The 22,840-nt window shown below is 45.0% G+C and overlaps 1 protein-coding gene across 2 annotated transcripts in view; it reads right to left on the minus strand.

Moving 5' to 3' along the window:
* LOC137541584 (sterile alpha motif domain-containing protein 10-like) overlaps positions 1-22,840 on the minus strand; it is a 597,983-nt gene that overhangs the window by 560,681 nt on the left and 14,462 nt on the right. For both annotated transcript variants that reach the window (XM_068262966.1, XM_068262967.1), the window contains exon 2: positions 14,291-14,472. In XM_068262966.1, the coding sequence (XP_068119067.1) occupies positions 14,291-14,472 (182 nt within the window). The remainder of the gene's footprint in view (positions 1-14,290; positions 14,473-22,840) is intronic.

Below are 22,840 nucleotides of genomic sequence, written 5' to 3' on the forward strand. Positions count from 1 at the left end.
TGTGCTGCGGCCACTTCGCAAATTGGCCGGCCAGAACCCGAAGTGGCCGGCCAGAACTAGAAGTGGCCACACTTCGGGTTCTGGCCGTAACATATATATATGAATGAGAGAGAGAGAGAGAGAGAGAGAGATACAGTGGCTTGCGAAGTTTTCCACATTTTGTCATATTACTGCCACTAACATCAATCAATTTTATAGAAATTCTACGTGAAAGACCAATACGAAGTGGTGTACATGTGAGAAGTGAAATGAAAATCATACATGATTCCTTTGGTCTGAGTAAAGTCAGTTGCCAATAGACATTGCCTTCCCTTATGAAAGAGTTGATCTCTTTCTGAAGAGACAGGATATCACAGCACTTTAACCACAACCTTATCGCTAGAAGATGCCATTCGGAATAAAAAGAAAAAATTTGCTCATCATAACCATGTCATTGAAGAACGAGAAAATAATAATCCCAAAAACAAAATAAAAACAGCAGAAACCATAACTCGGTAGGTTGGTAAAACAAACTGTTGCAGTTGAGGATGAGAGGCGATAGCAATAATCCAACTCTCTCGGGTCATACCTCTGGTTATGTGGGCAGCAAGAGAGCTCTGAGTGGTTAGGGCATTGTTGTGTATAGAAATTTGTAAGACTCAATTGGCAAACATATACAGCTTGTAGAGGGGGCGTGAGGAGATGGACAGAGGTCAGAAACTGCTCTCTACGCTAAGGTCAAGCTTGATCTCACACTACTGGTCCATCTTCCCGCACATTCCCTCAGAACTCAGGTAATAAAGCACTTATGGGCCAACACGTTTTATAGTATGGGAAATGCAAAAATACCCCCCACATCCCCTTTTCTCCTAGCTGATGATTCAGATGCATTATAAAGATCACACAAAAGTACTGAAGCATGGTCAAGCCGCCACCAGGCACACAAGCCAAGAGAGGTGTACAACAGCTAAGGCTCACATCAATATCTAATTAGGAGTAGAAGGTATAATAGCTACATTTAATACAAAAAGGGGAAAGAATTAGGGTGTGCTAGGTGGCAGCCCAAACACACCCCAGGCTATTCCCCTATATACAGATATGTGCTGGGTTCTCCCCAGAATTTTTTGTCCAGCCGGGGGCAAGAAAAAGTAGCCAGTTGGGGCGCGGCGGGGGAGTAAAGGGCTGGTACGACTTTGCTCACAGCAAAGGAGGAGGATGAGGAGGAGAGCCGATGACAGCCGGGCGCTCACCAAAATTAGCCTGTGCTCAAGGGCATTGACCCCACCTCTAATCTCCTGTATCGGTGTGGAAATAACCGCCACCGCTGTCGCTAGCAGGGCTGTGGAGTCGGTACAAAAATCACCAGACTTCTCAGTTTCTGAAACCACCGACTCCAAGTTCCTAAAATTGCTCCAACTCCTCGACTCCGACTGCACAGCCCTGTTTGCTAGTTCTGCTTTGAGCATCCCACTGATGCTAGGGAGGAGTTCCTCGTAGGAGCTGCGGTCTGCTTCAGGGCTCTGATCAGAACTTCGTGGCTGTGGGGATTTGCAGGGTGTGGCCTGGCTGGAGGAGGAAGTTGGCGCTATTTTGCCTGTGCGCCGGCCTCGATTCCCCGAGAGGAGCTCCGAAATGGATGGCTGAGGGGGAATAGGCGCGGTTCGCTGCTTTCTTTCCCTTCCTGGTCATCTCCCATGAAGGGTAAGCTTGTGGGGGTGATAATTAAGCTCACAGTTTGCAGTTAGAAGCCCTTTCCGGACGCTCAGGCACGGAGCTTATACAGGAGGCATCTTCTCCAGTGCGCGCAGCGCATGCGCCTCCTCGGGTTCCCTTTAAAGGCCAACTGAAGTGAGAGGTATATGGAAGTTGCCATATTTATTTCCTTTTAAGCAATACCAGTTGCCTGGCAGCTCTGCTGATCCTCTACCTCTAATACTTTTAGCCATAGACCCCGAACAAGCATGTAGCAGATCAGGTCTGACAAGATTAGCTGCAAGTTTGTTTCTGGTGCGATTCAGACACTACTGCAGCAAAATAGACCAGCAGGGCTGCCAGGTAACTGGTATTGTTTAACAGGAAATAAATATGACAGCCTCCATATTTTTCTCACTTCAGTTGTTGTTGAAGGTCAGATTCCTCTTTTATAAAAAAAATGTTCGATCTTTCAGTTGTTCATCTTGCAACAATTAAGTATCAACTATGACTGCAGTTTACTTTCTTTGTTGCTTGCCTATAAACACACTGCTATTCCACAGTGTTTCTATCAAAAAATGGCCAAAAGGAGTGACAATCTTGCTCCTGATCGCTGGAATAGTGCAGGCATTGAAAGTGAGTGACAAGAGCTCCTGCTTTGTGCAGTCAATTAGGGGGAGAAGAGGAGAGGGGTATCTAAGAACTGGTGCTGCAGGTAACTTCTCCATTCCTTCTGCAAAACTTACATTTGTTTTTGTTGTTTTGTTTTGTAACAAAAAATGATTTTGTATAATGAATTTAAAAATAATGGTCTAATCGATGTTCATTTAAAATCTGTGTTCTGTTCAATCACCGTACGTGGTAATGTTACAGTGATTTCGTAACCCGGTGCGCGGGAAGCCCTCGCCCTTCATAATCTCCCCATAAATTGCCGCACCTCTCGCTGAGCCGCATTGCACCCCTGTAACTCATTTCATGCACCGCGTCTCCTGGCTATAAGTCTTGGGCCGCACGGCGCAGCGTCACCGCCATGATTGGAATACCCAATTATCTCCACGTCCACTCCGGTCACACATGAATTCCCTGACGATGGGCCCTACATGCCCCCTAATGGTGAAATCCCTCCACTGCGCCCAGACGGAGACTGCCAAGCTGTGAGACTGCAGAGGGCTCATCCAGGGCAACCTAGCAGCCTGCTTAAAGGACTTCGACTCAACTTTAAAACAAGACATCTACCAGTAGTCAAGATAAACAAAAACTCTCTAAATATCAGTTTAGGTCATTTAGTTGCATCTTAAATTGACCCTGTACTCCTCAGCGGAGTTCACACTCGAACACTACCAGCCATAGTATAATGTCCCTACCATATTATTATTTATTATTATTATGTATTTATATAGCACTGACATCTTCTGCAGCACTTTACATAGTACATAGTCATGTCACGACACAGGCATGTTTGTAACCTGTTGCAAGTTTTGTACCGTGCTTAAATAAACTACTTCTGCATTGGAGTTCCGGAATCCGCCTTCTTCTTTCCACATTACATAGTCATATCACTGATTGTCCTCAGAGGAGCTCACAATCTAACCCTACCATAGTCATAGTCTAATGTCCTACCATATTATTATTATGTATTTATATAGCACTGACCTCTCCTGCAGCACATTACAGAGCATAAAGTCATGTCACTGACTGTCCTCAGAGGAGCTCACAATCTAATCCTGCCATACTCATAGTCTAATGTCCTGCCGTATTATTATTATTAGGTATTTTTACAGCACTGACATCTTCTGCACCATGTTACAGAGTACATAGTCATGTCACCGACTGTCCTCAGAGGAGATCACAGTCTAATCCTACCATAGTCCTAGCCTAATGTCCTACTATATTATTATGTATTTATATAGCACTGACATGTGCTGCAGCATGATACAGAGTACATAGTCATATCACTGACTGTCCTCAGAGGAGCTCACAATCTAACCCCTACCATAGTCATAGTCTTTGTCCTACCATATTATCATTATATATTTATATAGCACTGACATCTTCTGCAGCACATTACAGAGTACATAGTCATGTCACTGACTGTCCTCAGAGGAGCTCACACTCTAATCCCTACCATAGTCCCCAGGCCGGCGGCTGTGTACGGAGCTGTCAGCATGGAACAGACAGCTGCAAGGGGCTGGAGAAATCCCCAGGTAAATAAATCGGCTTTCCTATTCTTTGCCTGATGACTCATTTAAGGAGAAGGAAGGCTCTGGGTCCTATAGAGCCTTCCCGTTCCTCTCATGGTCCCCGCGTTCCAGCGCTGCCACCCCTGTTCACATCGCCTGCAGTGGGAGGCTGTGTATAGGTTGCATGCGCACTACGGAGCACTCGGGCTCCCAAAGACTTTCGAAGCATCCCGCGACAGAGCGCGCAACCAAGTATTCAAAAGTGAAAGTTTGATTTATGATTATTATTCTGTCCCATTACTTTTGGTCCTTTAATAAGAGGGAAGCACATATGCAAACTGTTGTAATTCCTACACCAGTCACCTGATCTGGATGTAAACACCATCAAATTAAAGCTGACAGTCTGCAGTTAAAGCACAATGGCCGGGGGGCGTGGCTTGCTAATGGCTGGATAAAGACGTGTCTCACTTGAGCTCCCGCTGCCCAGGCTCCCAAAACCCCACCAAACAACCGTAACCAGCTGGTTTACTGCCCCACATGGGCGGCAGCAGAAGAAAGAAGGAATCCGCTAAAAAGCCTCGCTCAAGCTCAGCTCAGATCCTCCGTTTTCTTCGCCCACTAGAGAGGAGGCTGCAGCAACAAGAGGGAGATAACATGGCGTCCTCACCACGCGGGGGACAAGGCCGCAACTCCCCGCCTACGACTTCATCCCACAGCGCTGACTCGCCTGGGGGACTATCCCCTGCCAATTCCCCAGCAACACTTCAAAGGCAACCTGAAGATCTCCAAAAGATCTCACCTCGCGGCGGGCAGAGCCGGGACTCCCCGCTGGCCGGGGCCTCCAACAGCAAAGCAAAATGGCAATCTCCCGCGAGCTCACCTAAGTCGCCTCAGAACCTACCCTTACGCAACCCAACATCTCCCGCAGCTTCAGAGGGTGCTGACTCGTACATGGAGGTTGATCTACATGAATATATTCGATCGCTGCCCACTAAGCAAGACCTGGAGAACTGCGTTACCCGCATAATGGAGTCGCACAGAAAAGACATGGCGGAATTCCGTCAGGAGTTCAGCCACGTAGTTCAACGCGTGGAGGCGATCGAAAAGAGGCAAGAGGAGGTCGACAAGACCCTAGAGGCCCAACAGAGCACTATCAACTCACACACAGACCATATCTCGACCATCTACCTTAAAATTGATGACATAGAAAATCGCCACAGGAGAAACAATATCAGAATCCGCGGAGTCCCTGAGGCCACACGTGCTCCAGACATCATGGCCACCACGGAAGCTATCTTTAACCTCTTTTTGGATGCACCGGCGGATAACAAGATAGAACTCGACAGAGCCCACAGGACCGCTGGCCCACCAAATACCGATCCCCTTAAGCCAAGGGACATCATATGTAGAGTCCACTTCTTCCGTGAAAAAGAAAGAATAATGGCGGCTGCACGTCAAAAAGGCGAAGTGGACTTTGATGGAGTTAAAATCCGTCTCTACCCTGATCTATCCGGACTAACTCTACAAATGAGAAAAGCAGTCCGTCCTCTACTCACGGTGCTGCGAGAAAATGATATTACCTACCACTGGGGCTACCCGTTCGCGATCTACATGTCCAAAGATGGCAGATCAACGGCCTTCTCCTCACCTCAAGACCTTCAGAAAGTGAGAGACTTCTTTGATCTACCGAGAGTCACCATCCCGGAATGGCCTCTCCAAACAGCTACATCGGCCCCTCCGCAACGGGAACGTTGGAGAAGAGTCCAAAATCGTGGGAGACCAGCTAGAGCTATCGGCGAGGCACCCAGTTAAGTAGCTCTTTTTCTTCACTTTACGACCTCGGATCTGGGCCTTGTTGACTCTCCCTTCCCGAGGGTGACCTCATACATGTGAGTACTACCTCGGATGATAATACCGTACAACCCCAGCGAGATATTTGTTCCTGATTTTATTTTTTGCACCTTCTTTCTGCTACCCAATAACTCATACCCTATTTTTACTGTTTTTTACTGTTTTTTACTGCTTTCTGAGTCCTCGAGACTAATGATCCCCCCAGAGCCACATGTCTCCCTACGAACTAAAGCAACCATCGACTTCCTCTATAACTACTAATGCCGCCCTACCCGGCTTCCGCACTTAAGACAGACATACGTATGCTCATTAAGGGTCCAGCACGCTAAGAACTCAACCTTATGTGTTCCCCTGCAACATTATTCCTGACTATGCTGGACACTCATCCCCTATTTTTCTTCCATATGAAGCAAATACAAAGGAAACGGGTACCACATAAACACCACTGCTGATGGCCCCCTGAACTTTATGTGGCTATCCTTTGCATTAATCCCCCACTCGGAGATACACAACGCAGGGAATCCCAGAATTTCATAAATATATAGTTTGAACGTTTGTAAGTTGTTTATGTTATTCAGATGACGTTGTTGTTCATTGAGGTTAGTTAAGCTCCAGGAGCCTCTTCAATTCCTTTTAATACTAAAGCAGGATGTTTTTTCATCTCCATACTCTGCGCTACAAACATAGGATTTAAACAGGGCGCAGCTTCTGGGTGTTGGTGGATGTCTTGCTCACATTTCTACTCCTTAAGATTTGAATTAGAGGCGGATTGTATGTAAAGGTCTAATCTAACCTATTTAGTACCCACCTACAGATACAGCCCACGCAATCCCTTCATCAATAACCTATGCATGGCCTACTAATATACTGCACCCTCACTGATTCACCTCACAAGACCCCACCATCAATAAATTACAAATTACATACCCTTTCGTTGTACTTTAGGTCTCACTATAGCAAATCACTAAGTTCATAGATCACATCCCTTAATCTGACCTACCGGTAAATAACTATTTAACATAGCCCAGGATATCCCCCATATCCCAGCCAATGTAAGATACACAGGTCTATTTATTTTCGGCCACCCAGAGGCTGCGCCCCACTCATAGCGCAGGTTCCTGAACATACACATGATCTAGGGCAAGACAACTAATCGATACTTAACGTCCTGACCTCTACGTCCTTAAACTGATATATAAGAACAAGTTAAGGGTATGAGTAACATGTACGAACTGTTTAACTAGCCCACGCTGGTATATGGTTACAGAATTAAAGGTCATTTCAGTGGGGGCCTGGGACCAGTCGGACTCCTGTGACTGGTGTTGGCTTCCACACTCCACCAAAACTACCACACCACGGGTGCTTCCAGCGCCTCAGGTGTGACCAATGACCTAGATGTTTCAATGGCTAGCACATCCGATGCTAGCCTTTTATGTTTTGTTTTCTTTTTCTCTTTCTTACCTATAGCTTTCTTTTATCCCTACCCTCCTCCTTCCCTTTCCTCCTCGGAGGCTGCCGCCTTGAGATCGCCGGGACCATTCATCTTCTATGGTCAGTGCACGGGAGAAATGGTACGTTTCTTCTTATTCACCCACACATGAACAGTTGTGAAATTACCTCATTCAATGTTAAGGGCTTTAACTCGCCTGGAAAGCGCTCCCAAATTTTACATCACTTCCACAAACAAAAGGTCTCTATAGCATTCATTCAGGAAACCCACTTCAAAACAAATGAAATCCCAACTATTAGAACCAGGTACTTTAACAGATGGTACCATAGTACCAACCCCTTATCCAAATCAAAAGGCGTGTCCATTGGCTTCCATAAACACCTCAACCTCACAGTTCAGAGGGAGCTAATAGACCCAAATGGGAGATTTGTATTCCTAACTATCCTATTAGACAAACGCAAATATACCCTAGCAAACCTGTACCTACCCAACCTCAACCAAGGGGGGACTCTGCTAAATTATCTCTCCAGACTAGCTAGCTTTGCTGAAGGAGAACTGATACTGGGGGGGGATTTTAATCTATGTTTTGACTCAAGACTAGACTCATCCTCCCAGAGATCATCCCTACCCAAATCAACGCTTTTGAAACTAAAATCTAAACTAACATCACTACATCTAGTCGACGCCTGGAGAACTTTAAATCCAGATACACGTGATTATACCTTCTTTTCCTCAGTTCACAAAACCTATAGTCGTATTGATTACATCTTTGTGTCCCAATCCCTACTTGATCTAAACATTAAGACCTCCATTGGAGACAGGCTCTGGTCTGATCATACACCCATATTTTGCTCATTTTGCACGAGTGATTACTCACGACGCCATTTCCAATGGAGACTCAATGAAAATCTCTTGAAGGACCCTCTATGCGCCGCAGCTATTAAAGACACGATTGAACAATTTAAGTTAAACCATGTTAATGACGAATCCCCAGCTACCATTAAATGGGAAGCTCTTAAATGCGTCTTACGTGGCGTATTCATTTCCCATGGAGCAAGATTAAAAAAAGAAAGAGCCACACAAATAACAGACCTCCTTGCAAAAATCCACAACCTAGAACTCTCTCTCAAATCTGCCTACTCTTCTTCCCTAGATCTAGAACTCTCAAACACTAGACAGATCTTACTAGCTTTACTTGATCAAAAAACCCTAGTAGCCAGAGAAAGATTTCATAGTAAACTCTTTTTCCAAGGCAGTAAATGTGGCACCCTATTAGCACACTACCTCCATCCCCGAGTAGCCACCTCCAATATTCCCTCCATTAAAAACTCTAAGGGTCAATCCAAATTCAAAAATTCAGAGATAGCCCATGAATTCCATAGTTTCTACACAGCCCTATATAATATTAAGGGTAAATACCATGACATGAACCAGGCTAAACTGAAGGACAAAATACGAGCATACATTAATGCAACTAAATTACCAATTATCTCTGAAAACCTGACTAAAGAATTAGAATTAGACATATCAGACCTTGAACTAATATCTTGCATTAGAGCACTCAAGAACGGCAAAAGCCCTGGGCCCGACGGGCTTACTGGATCTTTCTATAAACAATATTGCTCCGCCCTGACTTCCCTACTTTTGCAAACCTTTAACTCTATCAATGAAGATAGGACCTTCACACCTCAGACCGCTATGGCACACATAACAGTAATACCCAAGCCAAATAAAGACCCCAATAGTTGCGCAAATTATCGTCCAATCTCCTTAATTAATATAGACCTTAAACTTTATGCCAAGATTCTGTCTGAGAGACTTAAACCTATCCTGACCTCCATTATACACACTGACCAGACCGGCTTTGTGACCGGGAGAGAGGCTAGAGACAATACTCTAAAAACTGTCTCCCTAATACACTATGCTAGAAATTCTAAGTCACCTTTATGCATCATGTCAGTAGACGCGGAGAAGGCGTTCGACAGGGTCCACTGGCTGTTCCTCGAGTCCTGTTTGGAGCAGATAGGTCTGGGACCTTGCTTTAGGACCAAGGTGATGGCCCTATATAAAAACCCCTCAGCCAGAATTAAGATAAACGGGACCCTGTCGGACGCCTTCCCTATAACAAACGGAACAAGACAGGGCTGCCCCCTCTCTCCGTTACTCTATGTTCTTTGTATGGAACATCTGGCAGTTGCCTTAAGACAGAATCAGGACATCCAGGGAATAAAGAAAGATGACAAACACTTCAAAATCTCTCTATTCGCAGACGATCTGCTAGTTTATATTTCGAATCCCATAATTGCCCTCCCAAATTTACTCAAGGAGTTTGACCTTTTTGGAAATGTCAGTAACTTCAAAATTAACATCACCAAAACCGAAATGTTAAACATCACACTACCACCCTCAGTAGTGTCCAATCTCCAACATTCCTTCTCCTTCAAATGGCAACCCCATAAAATTAGATACTTGGGAATACATGTCTCAGCTGACCCATCTGAACTGTTTGATCTAAATTACCCACCCTTAATAGCACAAATTACTAAGGACTTAGACAACTGGAGCCCTCTGCATCTGTCCTGGACAGGCCGCATTAATGCCATTAAAATGGACACTCTCCCAAAATTGTTGTATGTAATGCAGGCAATTCCGATCAGATTGCCAATGCTATTTCTAAACAAACTACAAGCACTCATACTAAAATTCATTTGGCATAATAGACCCCACAGAACTAAATTTAGGCTCCTCACCAGACCTAAAGCAGGAGGTGGCATGGGCCTCCCAGATATTAAGGCGTACTACCAGGCCATTCTACTTACACATATTCTCAACTGGTTCCAGGATAGAACGGATAAGCAATGGGTCAGCTTGGAGACCTCCCTATCCACACTTGATCCCAGGGCATTACTCTGGACATCAACAGCCCATAAACCAAACTCTGTAGACCTAGCATTCTGGGCCCAGACTGTCCTTAAGATGTGGCATTCCCTTAGTAAAAGATTATGCCCCTCCTCTCCATACAGCCCACTTACCTCGCTTTTCGACAACCCAGACTTTGCCATAGGAGTAGAGGCTCAATCTATCCTTGGCTGGTCCCGAGATTTCTGGCCACAGATAAGACACATCACAAGTGACGGCAGACTAATTTCTCCAAACAATATTGGTAACCCTGACAAGCGTCCCAACTTGGACTGGCTGTCCTGGAGCCAACTGGTATGGTTCCATAAAATGATCACTTCCAAATCTCTAATCCGCAGACCACTCTCGGATTTTGAGAATTTGTGCGCTTCCGCTTCTTCCCTCCCACATAAAGTTTCGCTTTTGTACTCTCTTCTTATTAACGCCTCCAGTGAAAAGGACCTACTCAATCTTACCGATACGTGGGACAGAGACTTAGGGTCTCCTCTCCCAGCAGAACAATGGGAGAAGATTTTTTCCCTTATCCATAAAACCTCAATTTCTGCGACTCACCAGGAGAGGAACTTCAGAGTCTTCTCCAGATGGTACCGTACTCCAGTCCAGGTAGCTAAATATAACCTTGAAACGCCCCCCACATGCTGGAGATGTACACAAGCTCTTGGAACCTTCCTCCACATTTGGTGGGATTGTCCTCTTGTCCAACTTTTCTGGTCCAAAGTCTTCCTGGTACATAAACATCTCTACTGTGGAGATCTTCCATTGTCAATTTCCACTGCCCTCCTAACTCTCCTACCGGGAAGAACCTCTGTAATAAAAAAATCAATAACTCCTCAATTAATGGTTGTTGCCAGGTTGTTAATCTCCAGACACTGGAAATCTACTACCATCCCCTCCATGACAGAGTTTTTCAAGGAGATTAACCACATCATGAGGATGGAAGATCTTCACACGGACACACAGGGATCAGCCGAAGCCTTTACCACGAAATGGGCAGTATGGGTTGACTTTCGAGAATCAACCAAGGCTAGAGACATGCTTTAAGTCCCACTCACACCTATACTCTATCCAGTAAGCACCCCATGCACACCTCTGACCAAACCTCAACAATAGAAACTCACATACACACTCAAATCGGCGATGATCTTGGCATCTGACCTCTCCTTCTCTCTTTCTCCCCTATCCCTATCCTCCCTACCTCTCCGTTCCCTCCCTATTCTCCCTTCCTTCTCCCTACACACTCCTGTCTAGATGATACGACGAGACAACTACTCACTTAAAGAGATAATACTAGAGATAGTCTCTCCCTAAGTCCCAATGTTATATAATAGTGTGCCATTATACCTAGTGAATCCTCTCCATTTTCCTTCTCTCTTATTACAATTAATGCTGTCAATTATAAGTCAACAGACATTAGAATGGCAACCAAAGTTTTCAAGAATTCCTATACTAACTATACTGTCTCTTGTATAAGGTATCACTCTTTTGCAATACAATGTTGATGGGAAGTTGTCTCCCTGTTTACCTGTTCCTCTACTGTTTTGTATTATATTAAAAATCAATAAAAGTCATTTTACAAAAAAAAGCACAATGGCCTCAATTCACTAAGATTATCTCCTGTCTTTAATAACTCTTCTAGAGTTGTTACCATGGTGATAAGGCATGTAGTACTCAGGAAACATTTTACCTCAGGCAAACCTAAAGTTAACTCTTCTGTCTTTAAGTTAACTCTTCAATCCTTAAAATAACTCCAGAGTTAAAGACAGGCTGTTAATTAACTGCATGTGAAAATAACTACAGAGGAGGTAAATTAACTACAGAGGAGGTAAATTAACTACAGAGGAGGTAACTTAAGGAACTCTCTTGCCTTATTATCTCCAGCATGATCTTAGTGAATTGAGGCCATAGTTAACTTTAGGTTTGCCTGAGGTAAAATGTTTCCTGAGTACTACATGCCTTATCACCATGGTAACAACTCTAGAAGAGTTATTAAAGACAGGAGATAATCTTAGTGAATTGAGGCCAATGTGTTGGTTTCATTTCAAATCCATTGCGGTTGTGTATAAAGCCAAAAATGTTAGAATTGTGTTGATGTCCCAATTTTTATGGACCTGACCATATATACTGAGATTCAGAGAGGAGACCAGGGCACACCTGAACTGCAGCACTTTACAGAGTACATAGTCCTGTTACTGACTGGTAGAGATTAGATTGTGAGCTCCTCTGAAGACATAATCATCAGGATTAGCTTCAGCCAGATGCAGTAAAGATGGATAATGCCTGGAAACAGTTTTCTCTTTATTTACTATATAAGATTCACTGAAATCAAAATGTTGATAGTACAATACATACTAGAACAAGTATTTATCTACTTATATACAGTGGGATGCGAAAGTTTGGGAAACTGTTAATTGTCATGGTTTTCCTGTAGAAATAGTTGGTTGTTACAATAAAAAATGTCAGCAAAATATATCCTGTAGGAGACACACACAGTGATATTTGAGAAGTGAAATTAAGTTTATTGGATTTACAGAAAGTGTGCAATAATTGTTTAAACAAAATTAGGCAGGTGCATAATCCTCCTTTTGCAGAAATTAAAGCTTCTAAACGCTTCCTGTAGGTTCCAATGAGAGTCTGGATTCTGGTATTTTGGACCATTCCTCTTTACAAAACATCTCTAGTTCATTGAGGTTTGATGGCTTCCGAGCATGGACAGCTCTCTTTAACGCACACCAAAGACTTTCAATTATATTCAGGTCTGGGGACTGAGATAGCCATTCCAGAACATTGTACTTGTTCCTCTGCATGAATGCCTTAGTGGATTTTGAGCAGTGTTTAGGGTCGTTGTCTTGTTGAAAGATCCAGCCCCGGCGCAGCTTCAGCTTTGTCACCGATTCCTGGACATTGGTCTCCAGAATCTGCTGACTGAGTGAAATGCGTCCCTCAACTTTGACAAGATTCTCAGTCCCTGCACTAACCACATAGCCCCACAGCATGATAGAACCACCACCATATTTTACTGTAGGTAGCAGGTGTATTTCTTGGAATGCTGTGTTTTTTTTCCTCCATGCAAATTGCCCCTTGTTATGCCCAAATAACTCAATTTTAGTTTCATCAGTCCACAGCACCTTATTTCTAAATGAAGCTGGTTTGTCCAAATGTGCTTTAGCATACCTCAAGCGGCTCTTTATGCTGTGGGCGGAGAAAAGGCTTCCTCTGCATCATTCTCGCATACAGCATCTCCTTGTGTAAAATGCACTGAATGGTTGGAGGATGCACAGTGACTCCATCTGCAGCAAGATGATGATGTAGGTCTTTGGTGCTGGTCTGTGGGTTGACTGTGACTGTTCTCACCATTCGTTGCTTCTGTTTATCCCAGATGTATCTTGGTCTGCCACTTCGAGCCTTAACTTGAACTGAGCCTGTGGTCTTCCATTTCCTCAATATGTTCCTAACTGTGGAAACAGACAGCTGAAATCTCTGAGACAGCTTTTTGTATCTTTTCCCCTAAACCATGATGGTAAACAATCTTTGTCTTCAGGTCATTTGAGAGTTGTTTTGAGACCCCCATGTTGCTACTCTTCATAGAAAATTAAAAAGAGGGAAACTTACAATTGACCCCCTTGAACACTCTTTCTCATAATTGGATTTACCTGTGTATGTAGGTCAGGGGCCACTGAGCTTACCAAGCCAATTTGAGTTCCAATAATTAGTTCTTTTGGAATCAATAAAATGCCAAATTTATGCACCTAATTTTATTTGAACAATTATTACGCACTTTCTGTAAATCCAATAAACTTCATTTCACTTCTTAAATATCACTGTGTGTCTCCAATATGATATATTTAATCGTAACAACCAATGATTTATACAGGAAAATCATGATGATTAACAAGGTTGTACAAAGTTTCGCATCCCACTGTATGTGTTATTTTTCCTCTGGGATAGTATGGCTGTCCCTGCTGCATGTGCTACTGATGTACATAGCTTTAGAGGCAGTGGAAGCCCAGTCTTCACAAAAAAAAACACCCTAGCCTTTCCCCTGCAAACAGCTAACCCTGCGCTAACATTACACTTAATCTAATATCAGCTTTTTACTCGCTGATCGTGCAGCTTGTTCAAAGGTGCTTGTGCAGATTGTTTCAATGCCGTTCTAAAATGCCATCCCCAGCAACAGAGCGACCTGCACTGAGTTCCTGCTGTTCAGGTGGAATAGGGTTACCTGTGATATGTCTGTCCCGGGCTGTTTTAGAAGTTTGATGGCCCGGCCCCCACTAGTCCTGTTCCCCCGGCCGTCGTGCCAGGTCAGGCTGTTGCCGATCTCTCTCCGGAATCGGTGGTTGAGGTTCTCAGTAGACACCGTGTGCTCCAGGAGGTTCCGGCAGAACCGGAAGTGGGCGGCAGCTGGCAGAAGAAAATTCAATCATGACGGTTAGTGATTGACTTAACTTATTCATACAGAGCTGTGTATTTCAGGGGGGCTTAAAGGACAACTGAAGCGAGAAGGATATAGAGGCTGCCATATTTAATTCCTTTTAAAGCAATACCAGTTGCCTGCCTGTCCTGCTGATCCTCTGCCTCTAGTGCTTTTAGCCATAGACCCTGAATAGGCATGCAGTAGATCAGGTATTTCTGACATTATTGTCAGATCTGACAAGCTTAGCTGCATGCTAATTTTCACTTCTGCAGTCAAATAGATCAGCAGGACTGCCAGGCAACTGGTATTGTTTAGAAGGAAATAAATATGGCAGCCTCCATATTCTTCTCACTTCAGTTGTTGGCCCTATAGTGACATAGTAGAATGCAGTGAATTATTCAGGATACCCACTTTTATGGTAATTTCCTGGTTTCAGCATCAGAAACATGTCTTATATCTATTATATTTAAGGCTGTATATTGGTATGTAGCCCCGCCGTCCCAGTGATATTTTGTACTTGCTTCAGAACTCTAAGTAAAAAACAAAAACATTCCGCAGAAATCACTTGATAAATGTCGCCACCAGTGATAAATTTCAGAATGTAAATTGGAGAGAGGTAAGATTTTACAATGAGCAAAAACTGACAAGCTAATTTATAAATGAACAATGGAAAAAAAAAGGAAATTTTATTAATTACGTTGTTTTCACTACAGTTCCTCCTTAAAGGAGAACTGTAGTGAGAGGGATATGGAGGCTGCCATATTTATTTCCTTTTAAGCAATACCAGTTGCCTGGCAGCCCTGATGGTCTATTTGCCTAAAGAAGTGTCTGAATCACACCAGAAACAAGCATGCAGCTAATCTTGTCATATCTGTCTAAATTTGTCAGAAACACCTGATCTGCTGCATGCTTGTTCAGGGCCTATGGCTGAAAGTATTAGAGGCAGAGGATTAGCTGAATAGCCAGGCAACTGGTATTGCTTAAAGAGAACCCGAGGTGGGTTTGAAGAATATTATCTGCATACAGAGGCTGGATCTGCCTATACAGCCCAGCCTCTGTTGCTATCCCAAACCCCCCTAAGGTCCCCCTGCACTCTGCAATCCCTCATAAATCACAGCCACGCTGCTGACAAACAGCTTGTCAGAGCTGGCTGTGTTTATCTCTATAGTGTCAGTCTGCTGCTCTCCCCGCCTCCTGCAGAACTCCAGTCCCCGCCTGCATCCCTTCCCTCCCTGCTGATTGGAGTGAAGGGACAGGGGCAGGGACCGGAGCTATGCAGGAGGCGGGGGAGCAGCTGAGACTGATACTACAGATGTAAACACAGCCTCACAGCATGGCTGTGATTTATGAGGGATTGCAGAGTGCAGGGGGACCTTAGTGGGGTTTGGGATAGCAACAGAGGCTGGGCTGTATAGGCAGATCCAGCCTCTGAATGCAGATAACATTCTTTAAAAACACACCTCGGGTTCTCTTTAAAAGGAAATAAATATGGCAGCCTCCATATACCTCTCACTACAGTTCTCCTTTAAGCCACGTATACACAGTAGATGATACTTGGCTGATGAAGACCGTCTCAGGCGATAATTGCGTCTGTAACTAGAGCTTGTAGAGGATCCTTAGCAACACCCAATCACATTGTTCTCAACACTCCAGCCACCCACAGGAAGCTGCCATGTCATGCGTGCTTGTTGTCTGTCCACCTCCCTTTATAGTAACAGCAGGGTCGCCAGACTGCAGACGCATTTGTATAAAGGATCAATTCCTGATCTCTGCCAGGCGACAGGAATTGTAGTGTGTACTTAGCCTTACAGGCAAAAGTTACATACACACATGAGATAATTGTCGGTCGAAACGGACGATAACGACCATTTCAGCCGACTATTGAGTTAAGGTAGCCATAGATCTAGCGATGCTGAAATTGATCTGGAATCAGCCTTGTGACACCTCATTGGCCCAACATTTCCTCCCTAATGTACAATGTGCCCTCCACTCCTCAGCGGTTGTGCGACCATACTGTGTTTGCGTTGCGACCAGGGCTGTGGAGTCGGAGTCGAGGAGTCGGAACAATTCTGGGTACCTGGAGTCAGAGGTTTCATAAACTGAGGAGTCTGAGTCGGATGATTTTTGTACGAAATCCACAGCCCTGGTAAGTATTATACTAAGGAGTTGGAGTCAAGGCCATTTTGGGTACCTGGAGTCAGAGTCGGTGGTTTCATAAACTGAGGAGTCGGATGATTTTTGTACCGACTGCACAGCCCTGGTTGCGACTGTATTGCATTTGCGCTGCGTTCATTGGCAGCCATGTACGTGAACCCCAAGTAAGGGCTCTACAAGAAGATCAACAGTTATGAAATAATGACCAGTTCCAGAACCGCTTGTCCTTAGGCCCGGTTCACATTAGCGGTGGCTATCCGGAATAGCCGTGCCGGAGCCGCACCGCATGCTGGCCGGACGAAACGGACGCACGGCATAGCAATGTAAGTCTATGCCAGGGTTCACATGTGTCCGTTTCGTCCGGACCGGAGCCGGACCGGATCCGGACTCCGGTGTCCGTTCCAACATGCGCTATTTTTTGGTCCGGCTCCTCCGGCAGCCGTATCTGGGGCGGAGCCGGACTGCACCATCCGGCCAATGGAAACCAATGAGAACCGGAGAGCGCACAACACACTGGCAAAAAATCCGGATGTTCTACCCCACTTCCTATGAGGATTGTTGCGGCGATATTGTATCGGGGACACATGGGCAACCATTTTGGAGTGGAGCAGCACGAGCTGGAGATGTTGGCAGCATGTTGGAGGTGGAGGTGAGTGCTAAACAGCGGAGGGCCTGATTCCACAGGTCCCCCTTCTGCTGACCTCCCAGACCCCAACATTTTTTTTTGTTTTTATACAGGTTGTTATCTCTTTAAGAATCCGGATCCGGACCGCAACCGTGTTCATACCGCACGGAAACCGTATGCAACCGGACCGGATCCGGACAGGAACCGTACGGTTCAGGTCCGATCCGGCTCCGGTGCGGTCCGGACATCCGGTGCGGTTTTTGCAAAACCGCAAGTGTGAACCGGGCCTTAGTGTTAAGGACAGGGCTGTGGAGTCGGTACAAAAATCCACCGACTCCGACTCCTCAGTTTAGGATTCCACCGACTCCTCGACTCCGACTCCTCTAATTTGCATATTACAATCTTGTTGATTGAGAGTATGTAACGTGAAATTCGTCTCTTAACTGCCAACGCTTAGGAATTTTAAAAGACAACTGAAGTGAGACGGATATGGAGACTGCCATATTTATTCCCTTTAGTCATGGACTAAAACTAGTCCTTGGTAAGAGTACTTGTAAAAAGGTACAGACCGGAACAAAGAACATCTATCAGGCCCTAGGCAATGTAACTGTGGGTACATGTAAGAGTGATGTGCAGGTACTCTGCAGGGGAATAAGGAGATTCTTCCTCTATTACACATTCTTCATGCACAATCTGAACCAGGTTTATGGGTGATAGACAACACCTCTGTGTTCAATGTGCACAACATTCTCAGTGGATTCCCTGCAGCTCTGTGGAGAGTGCATACAGTGGTGTGAAAAACTATTTGCCCCCTTCCTGATTTCTTATTCTTTTGCATGTTTGTCACACTTAAATGTTTCTGCTCATCAAAAACCGTTAACTATTAGTCAAAGATAACATAATTGAACACAAAATGCAGTTTTAAATGATGGTTTTTATTATTTAGTGAGAAAAAAAACTCCAAATCTACATGGCCCTGTGTGAAAAAGTGATTGCCCCCCTTGTTAAAAAATAACTTAAAGGTGGTTTATTACACCTGAGTTCAATTTCTGTAGTCACCCCCAGGCCTGATTACTGCCACACCTGTTTCAATCAAGAAATCACTTAACCTGCTGAGCGGTCTGGACGAGCTCAGCTCGTCCAACACCGCCAGAGGCTGCCCTTCAGGCCCTGCTGGGCCGATTTTCGTCAAATAAAAAGCAGCACACGCAGCCGGCACTTTGCCAGCCGCGTGTGCTGCCTGATCGCCGCCGCTCTGCGGCGATCCGCCGCGAGCAGCGGCGAAAGAGGGTCCCCCCAGCCGCCTGAGCCCAGCGTAGCCGGAACAAAAAGTTCCGGCCAGCGCTAAGGGCTGGATCGGAGGCGGCTGACGTCAGGACGTCGGCTGACGTCCATGACGTCACTCCGCTCGTCGTTATGGCGACGATGTAAACAAAACAAGGAAGGCCGCTCATTGCGGCCTTCCTTGTTTATTCTGGGCGCCGGAGGCGATCGGAAGAACGCCTCCGGAGCGCCCTCTAGTGGGCTTTCATGCAGCCAACTTTCAGTTGGCTGCATGAAATAGTTTTTTTTTTTATTTAAAAAAAAACCTCCCGCAGCCACCCTGGCGATTTAATCAGAACGCCAGGGTGGTTAAATAGGAGCTATCTGACACAGAAGTAGACCAAAAGCACCTCAAAAGCTTGACATCATGCCAAGATCCAAAGAAATTCAGGAACAAATGAGAACAAAAGTACTGTAATTGAAATCTACCAGTCTGGTAAAGGTTATAAAGGCATTTCTAAAGCTTTGGGACTCCAGCAAACCACAGTGAGAGCCATTATCCACAAAAGGCAAACACATGGAACAGTGATGAACCTTCCCAGGAGTGGCCGGCCGACCAAAATTACCCCAAGAGCGCAGAGAAAACTCATCCGAGAGGCCACAAAAGACCCCAGGACAACATCTAAAGAACTGCAGGCCTCACTTGCCTCAATTAAGGTCAGTGTTCACGACTCCACCATAAGAAAGAGACTGGGCAAAAACAGCCTGCATGGCAGATATCCAAGGCGCAAACCACTTTTAAGCAAAAAGAACATTAAGGCTCGTCTCAATATTGCTAAAAAAAACATCTCAATGATTGCCAAGACTTTTTGGAAAATACCTTGTGGACCGACGAGACAAAAGTTGAACTTTTTGGAAGGTGCGTGTCCCGTTACATCTGGCATAGAAGTAACACAGCATTTCAGCAGAACATCATACCAACAGTAAAATATGGTGGTGGTAGTGTGATGGTCTGGGGTTGTTTTGCTGCTTCAGGACCTGGAAGGCATGCTGTGATAGATGGAACCATGAATTCTACTGTCTGCCAAAAAATCCTGAAGGAGAATGTCCGGCCATCTGTTCGTCAACTCAAGCTGAAGCGATCTTGGGTGCTGCAGCAGGACAATGACCCAAAACACACCAGCAAATTCACCTCTGAATGGCTGAAGAAAAACAAAATGAAGACTTTGGAGAAGCCTAGTCAAAGTCCTGACCTGAATCCTATTGAGATGTTGTGGCATGACCTTAAAAAGGCAGTTCATGCTAGAAAACCCTCAAATAAAGCTGAATTATAACAATTCTGCAAAGATGAGTGGGCCAAAATTCCTCCAGAGCGCTGTAAAAGACTCGTTGCAAGTTATCGCAAATGCTTGATTGCAGTTATTGCTGCTAAGGGTGGCCCAACCAGTTATTAGGTTCAGGGGGCAATCACTTTTTCACACAGGGCCATGTAGGTTTTGAGGTTTTTTACTCACTAAATAATAAAAAAACCATTTAAAACTGCATTTTGTGTTCAATTATGTTATCTTTGACTAATAGTTAACGGTTTTTGATGAGCAGAAACATTTAAGTGTGACAAACATGCAAAAGAATAAGAAATCAGGAAGGGGGCAAATAGTTTTTCACACCACTGTATGTAGAGTATAGTACTACTGTGTAACAAAGTAAACCTGAGACAGATGAAATTAAAGTTGTATACACACCTGGGGCTTCCTCCAGCCACCTTCAGGCTAATCAGTCCCTCGCTGTCCTCCTCCGCCACCTGGATCTTCTGCTATGAGTCCAGGTACTTGAGCCAGTCTGGCGTAGTGCGCATGCACACACTCCGCCGCCAGGAGCATACTACATCTGCGCAGAACGCTCCTGGCTGTGGAAGCGGCATGCGGCCGGACTGCGCTGACTGGCTGAATTACCAGGACTCATAGCAGAAGATCCAGGCGGTGGAGGTGGACAGTGAGGGACTGATTAGCCTGAAGGGAGCTGGAAGAAGCCCCAGGTATGTATAAAACTTTTCTTTTCATCCTTCTCAGGTACCATTTAATTCGTAGTCACCAAACCAAATTTTAACAACATATCAAATTATTTGATTTCATGAGCAAAGAGAGTGCGTACATTTGCATAAATCAGAATCAACGCATAATTATTTCCATCTCATTGATCATCTCTATTAGTGACACGGCTACACATCAGGCTTTATACTTACAGCATAGATGTTATTTCGTATATATAAGAGATTCCTGTGTACACATCATATATACAGTCACAATCAGATGTGTATATCTGACTTTAAAAATACGGGGACTGTTTTATTGAAGCAGCACAAGTTACTAATTTTGATTGGTTTATTTCATTTTTGTGGACTAAGCACAGCTATTACTGTATATATAAATTATTTATGATGACTATTAACTGAGAAATAGAACATTTTATCATATTTTCTATTTTAATTACAGTTTAAATTAATTAGGAGTCGGAGACGGTGCATTTTTTCCCGACTCCGACTCCAGGCACCCAAAATTGCCCCGACTCCGACTCCACAGCCCTGAATTATCGGATCTCTCGAACGATTTTTTCGCTAGAAATTGGACCGTTAGTGGCCACCTTTAAATGAATTCGATAGCTTCTTACAGTTGGCACTAGAAGGGGGGGGGGGGGGAGAAGAATTTGCGTCTTCCTCCTTCTTCCGCTCGCTTCTATTTTTATAAAGTGCAGCCTTAGGCGTGAATAGCAGCCACGGGGGATGGGGATGTGTAAGAAGACGAGACTACAATTTGCATATTCATTTCGGAGAAGCATTCGCCGTCTTGGCTTGCCGGCGTAAGGCAGATGCAGCGTGAAGCGAGGCGGAGGTTTGAAGATTGAAAAGTTAGCCAGGCAAAGCTTAATATCACTCGAAAAACTGCTAAGGCGGTATGGGGAACATCGCAGCTAAACGAACACAGGAAACATTGCTAAGTGTGACGTCACCAGTGTGTTATTCAATCCGTTGCCGCTTGATTCAGCAGGGCTTTCACGGTGCTTCTAAACAGAAAAACCGGCTGTCTCATGACTCTCTGCTTTCACAATTTCCGAGTTTTTTCTACCTCAGCTTCCCCACCCTTTAGTCTTTGAAGTTCCTTGGTGTCCCCAAAGTCCCCTCTGCTGCTAAGTCCACGACCCGGTCACGCATTAGAGTGCATGCGCAGTCCCAGGCGCATGATACTCAATCGCGGCTCCTGCCACCAGGAGCAGGACTGCGCATGGGCTGTTACAAGTCCTTACTAACACTACCACAGGACCGTGATCGAGGCGTAGCGGACTGTAATTGAGGTGACAGCGAGACAATGGAAGGGGCTTGAAGTACACCAAGAGACCACAAAAACTACAGAGGTTGAAGAAGCCCCTGGTGAGTTAAACTTAACTCTCCCCCCCCCCCCAAATCACAGGTACACTTTAACCATTTCAGCCCCCGGGTATTTTTCACCTTATGCATCAGAGCAATTTTCACCTCTCATTCATTTGCCAATAACTTTATCACTACTTATCACAATGGGCTTGATTCACAAAAGAGTGCTAACTGTTAGCACGGCCGTTTTCACGTGAATTTTCACATTGCGCGCGATCACGAATTTTCGTGCGAAACAATAATGTTTTCGCGCGCAAAGCGAATTTTTGCGCAAAATTTATATAGTTTTCGTGTGAAAATTCGCATTCGCGCGCAATGCGGAAATTCGCGCGTAAACGGCCATGCTAACAGTTAGCACTCTTTTGTGAATCAAGCCCAATGAATTGATCTACATCTTGTTTTTTCCGCCACCAATTAGGCTTTCTTTGGGTGGTACATTTTGCTAAGAATTATTTTTTTCTAAATGCATTTCACATGAATATTACGAAAAAAAAAATGGAAAAAATTCATTTTTTCTCAGTTTTCGGCCATTATAAACTTTAAAATAATACATGCTACCATATTTAACCTCCTTGCCGGTTTTCCCGACCTGAGCTCGGGGTAGAAAAAAGCAGCTGCTATCGGTGATCCCGAGCTCAGGTCGGGGTAGGCATTGCAGAGCTTTACCTTTAGTTGTGGAGTCCCGCGCGCGATCTCGCTGCGCAGCGGGACTCCAGCCTCTCTCCCCGGCAGTGTGGGGTCTTTCCCTGGCCGCCGGGATCCCTCATGTCCCCGCTATTCTTCCGGGGACCCGGCAGCCAGTTGGAGCAGCGCAGCCGTGGTGGTGGCAGCAGAGCGGTGGTGGCAGCGTGACGTCATCGGGGGCGGGGCTAACATTGAAAACGAACTT

Source organism: Hyperolius riggenbachi, chromosome 12 (assembly GCF_040937935.1).
Source record: "Hyperolius riggenbachi isolate aHypRig1 chromosome 12, aHypRig1.pri, whole genome shotgun sequence".
In the NCBI taxonomy this organism is placed as follows: Eukaryota; Metazoa; Chordata; class Amphibia; order Anura; family Hyperoliidae; genus Hyperolius; species Hyperolius riggenbachi.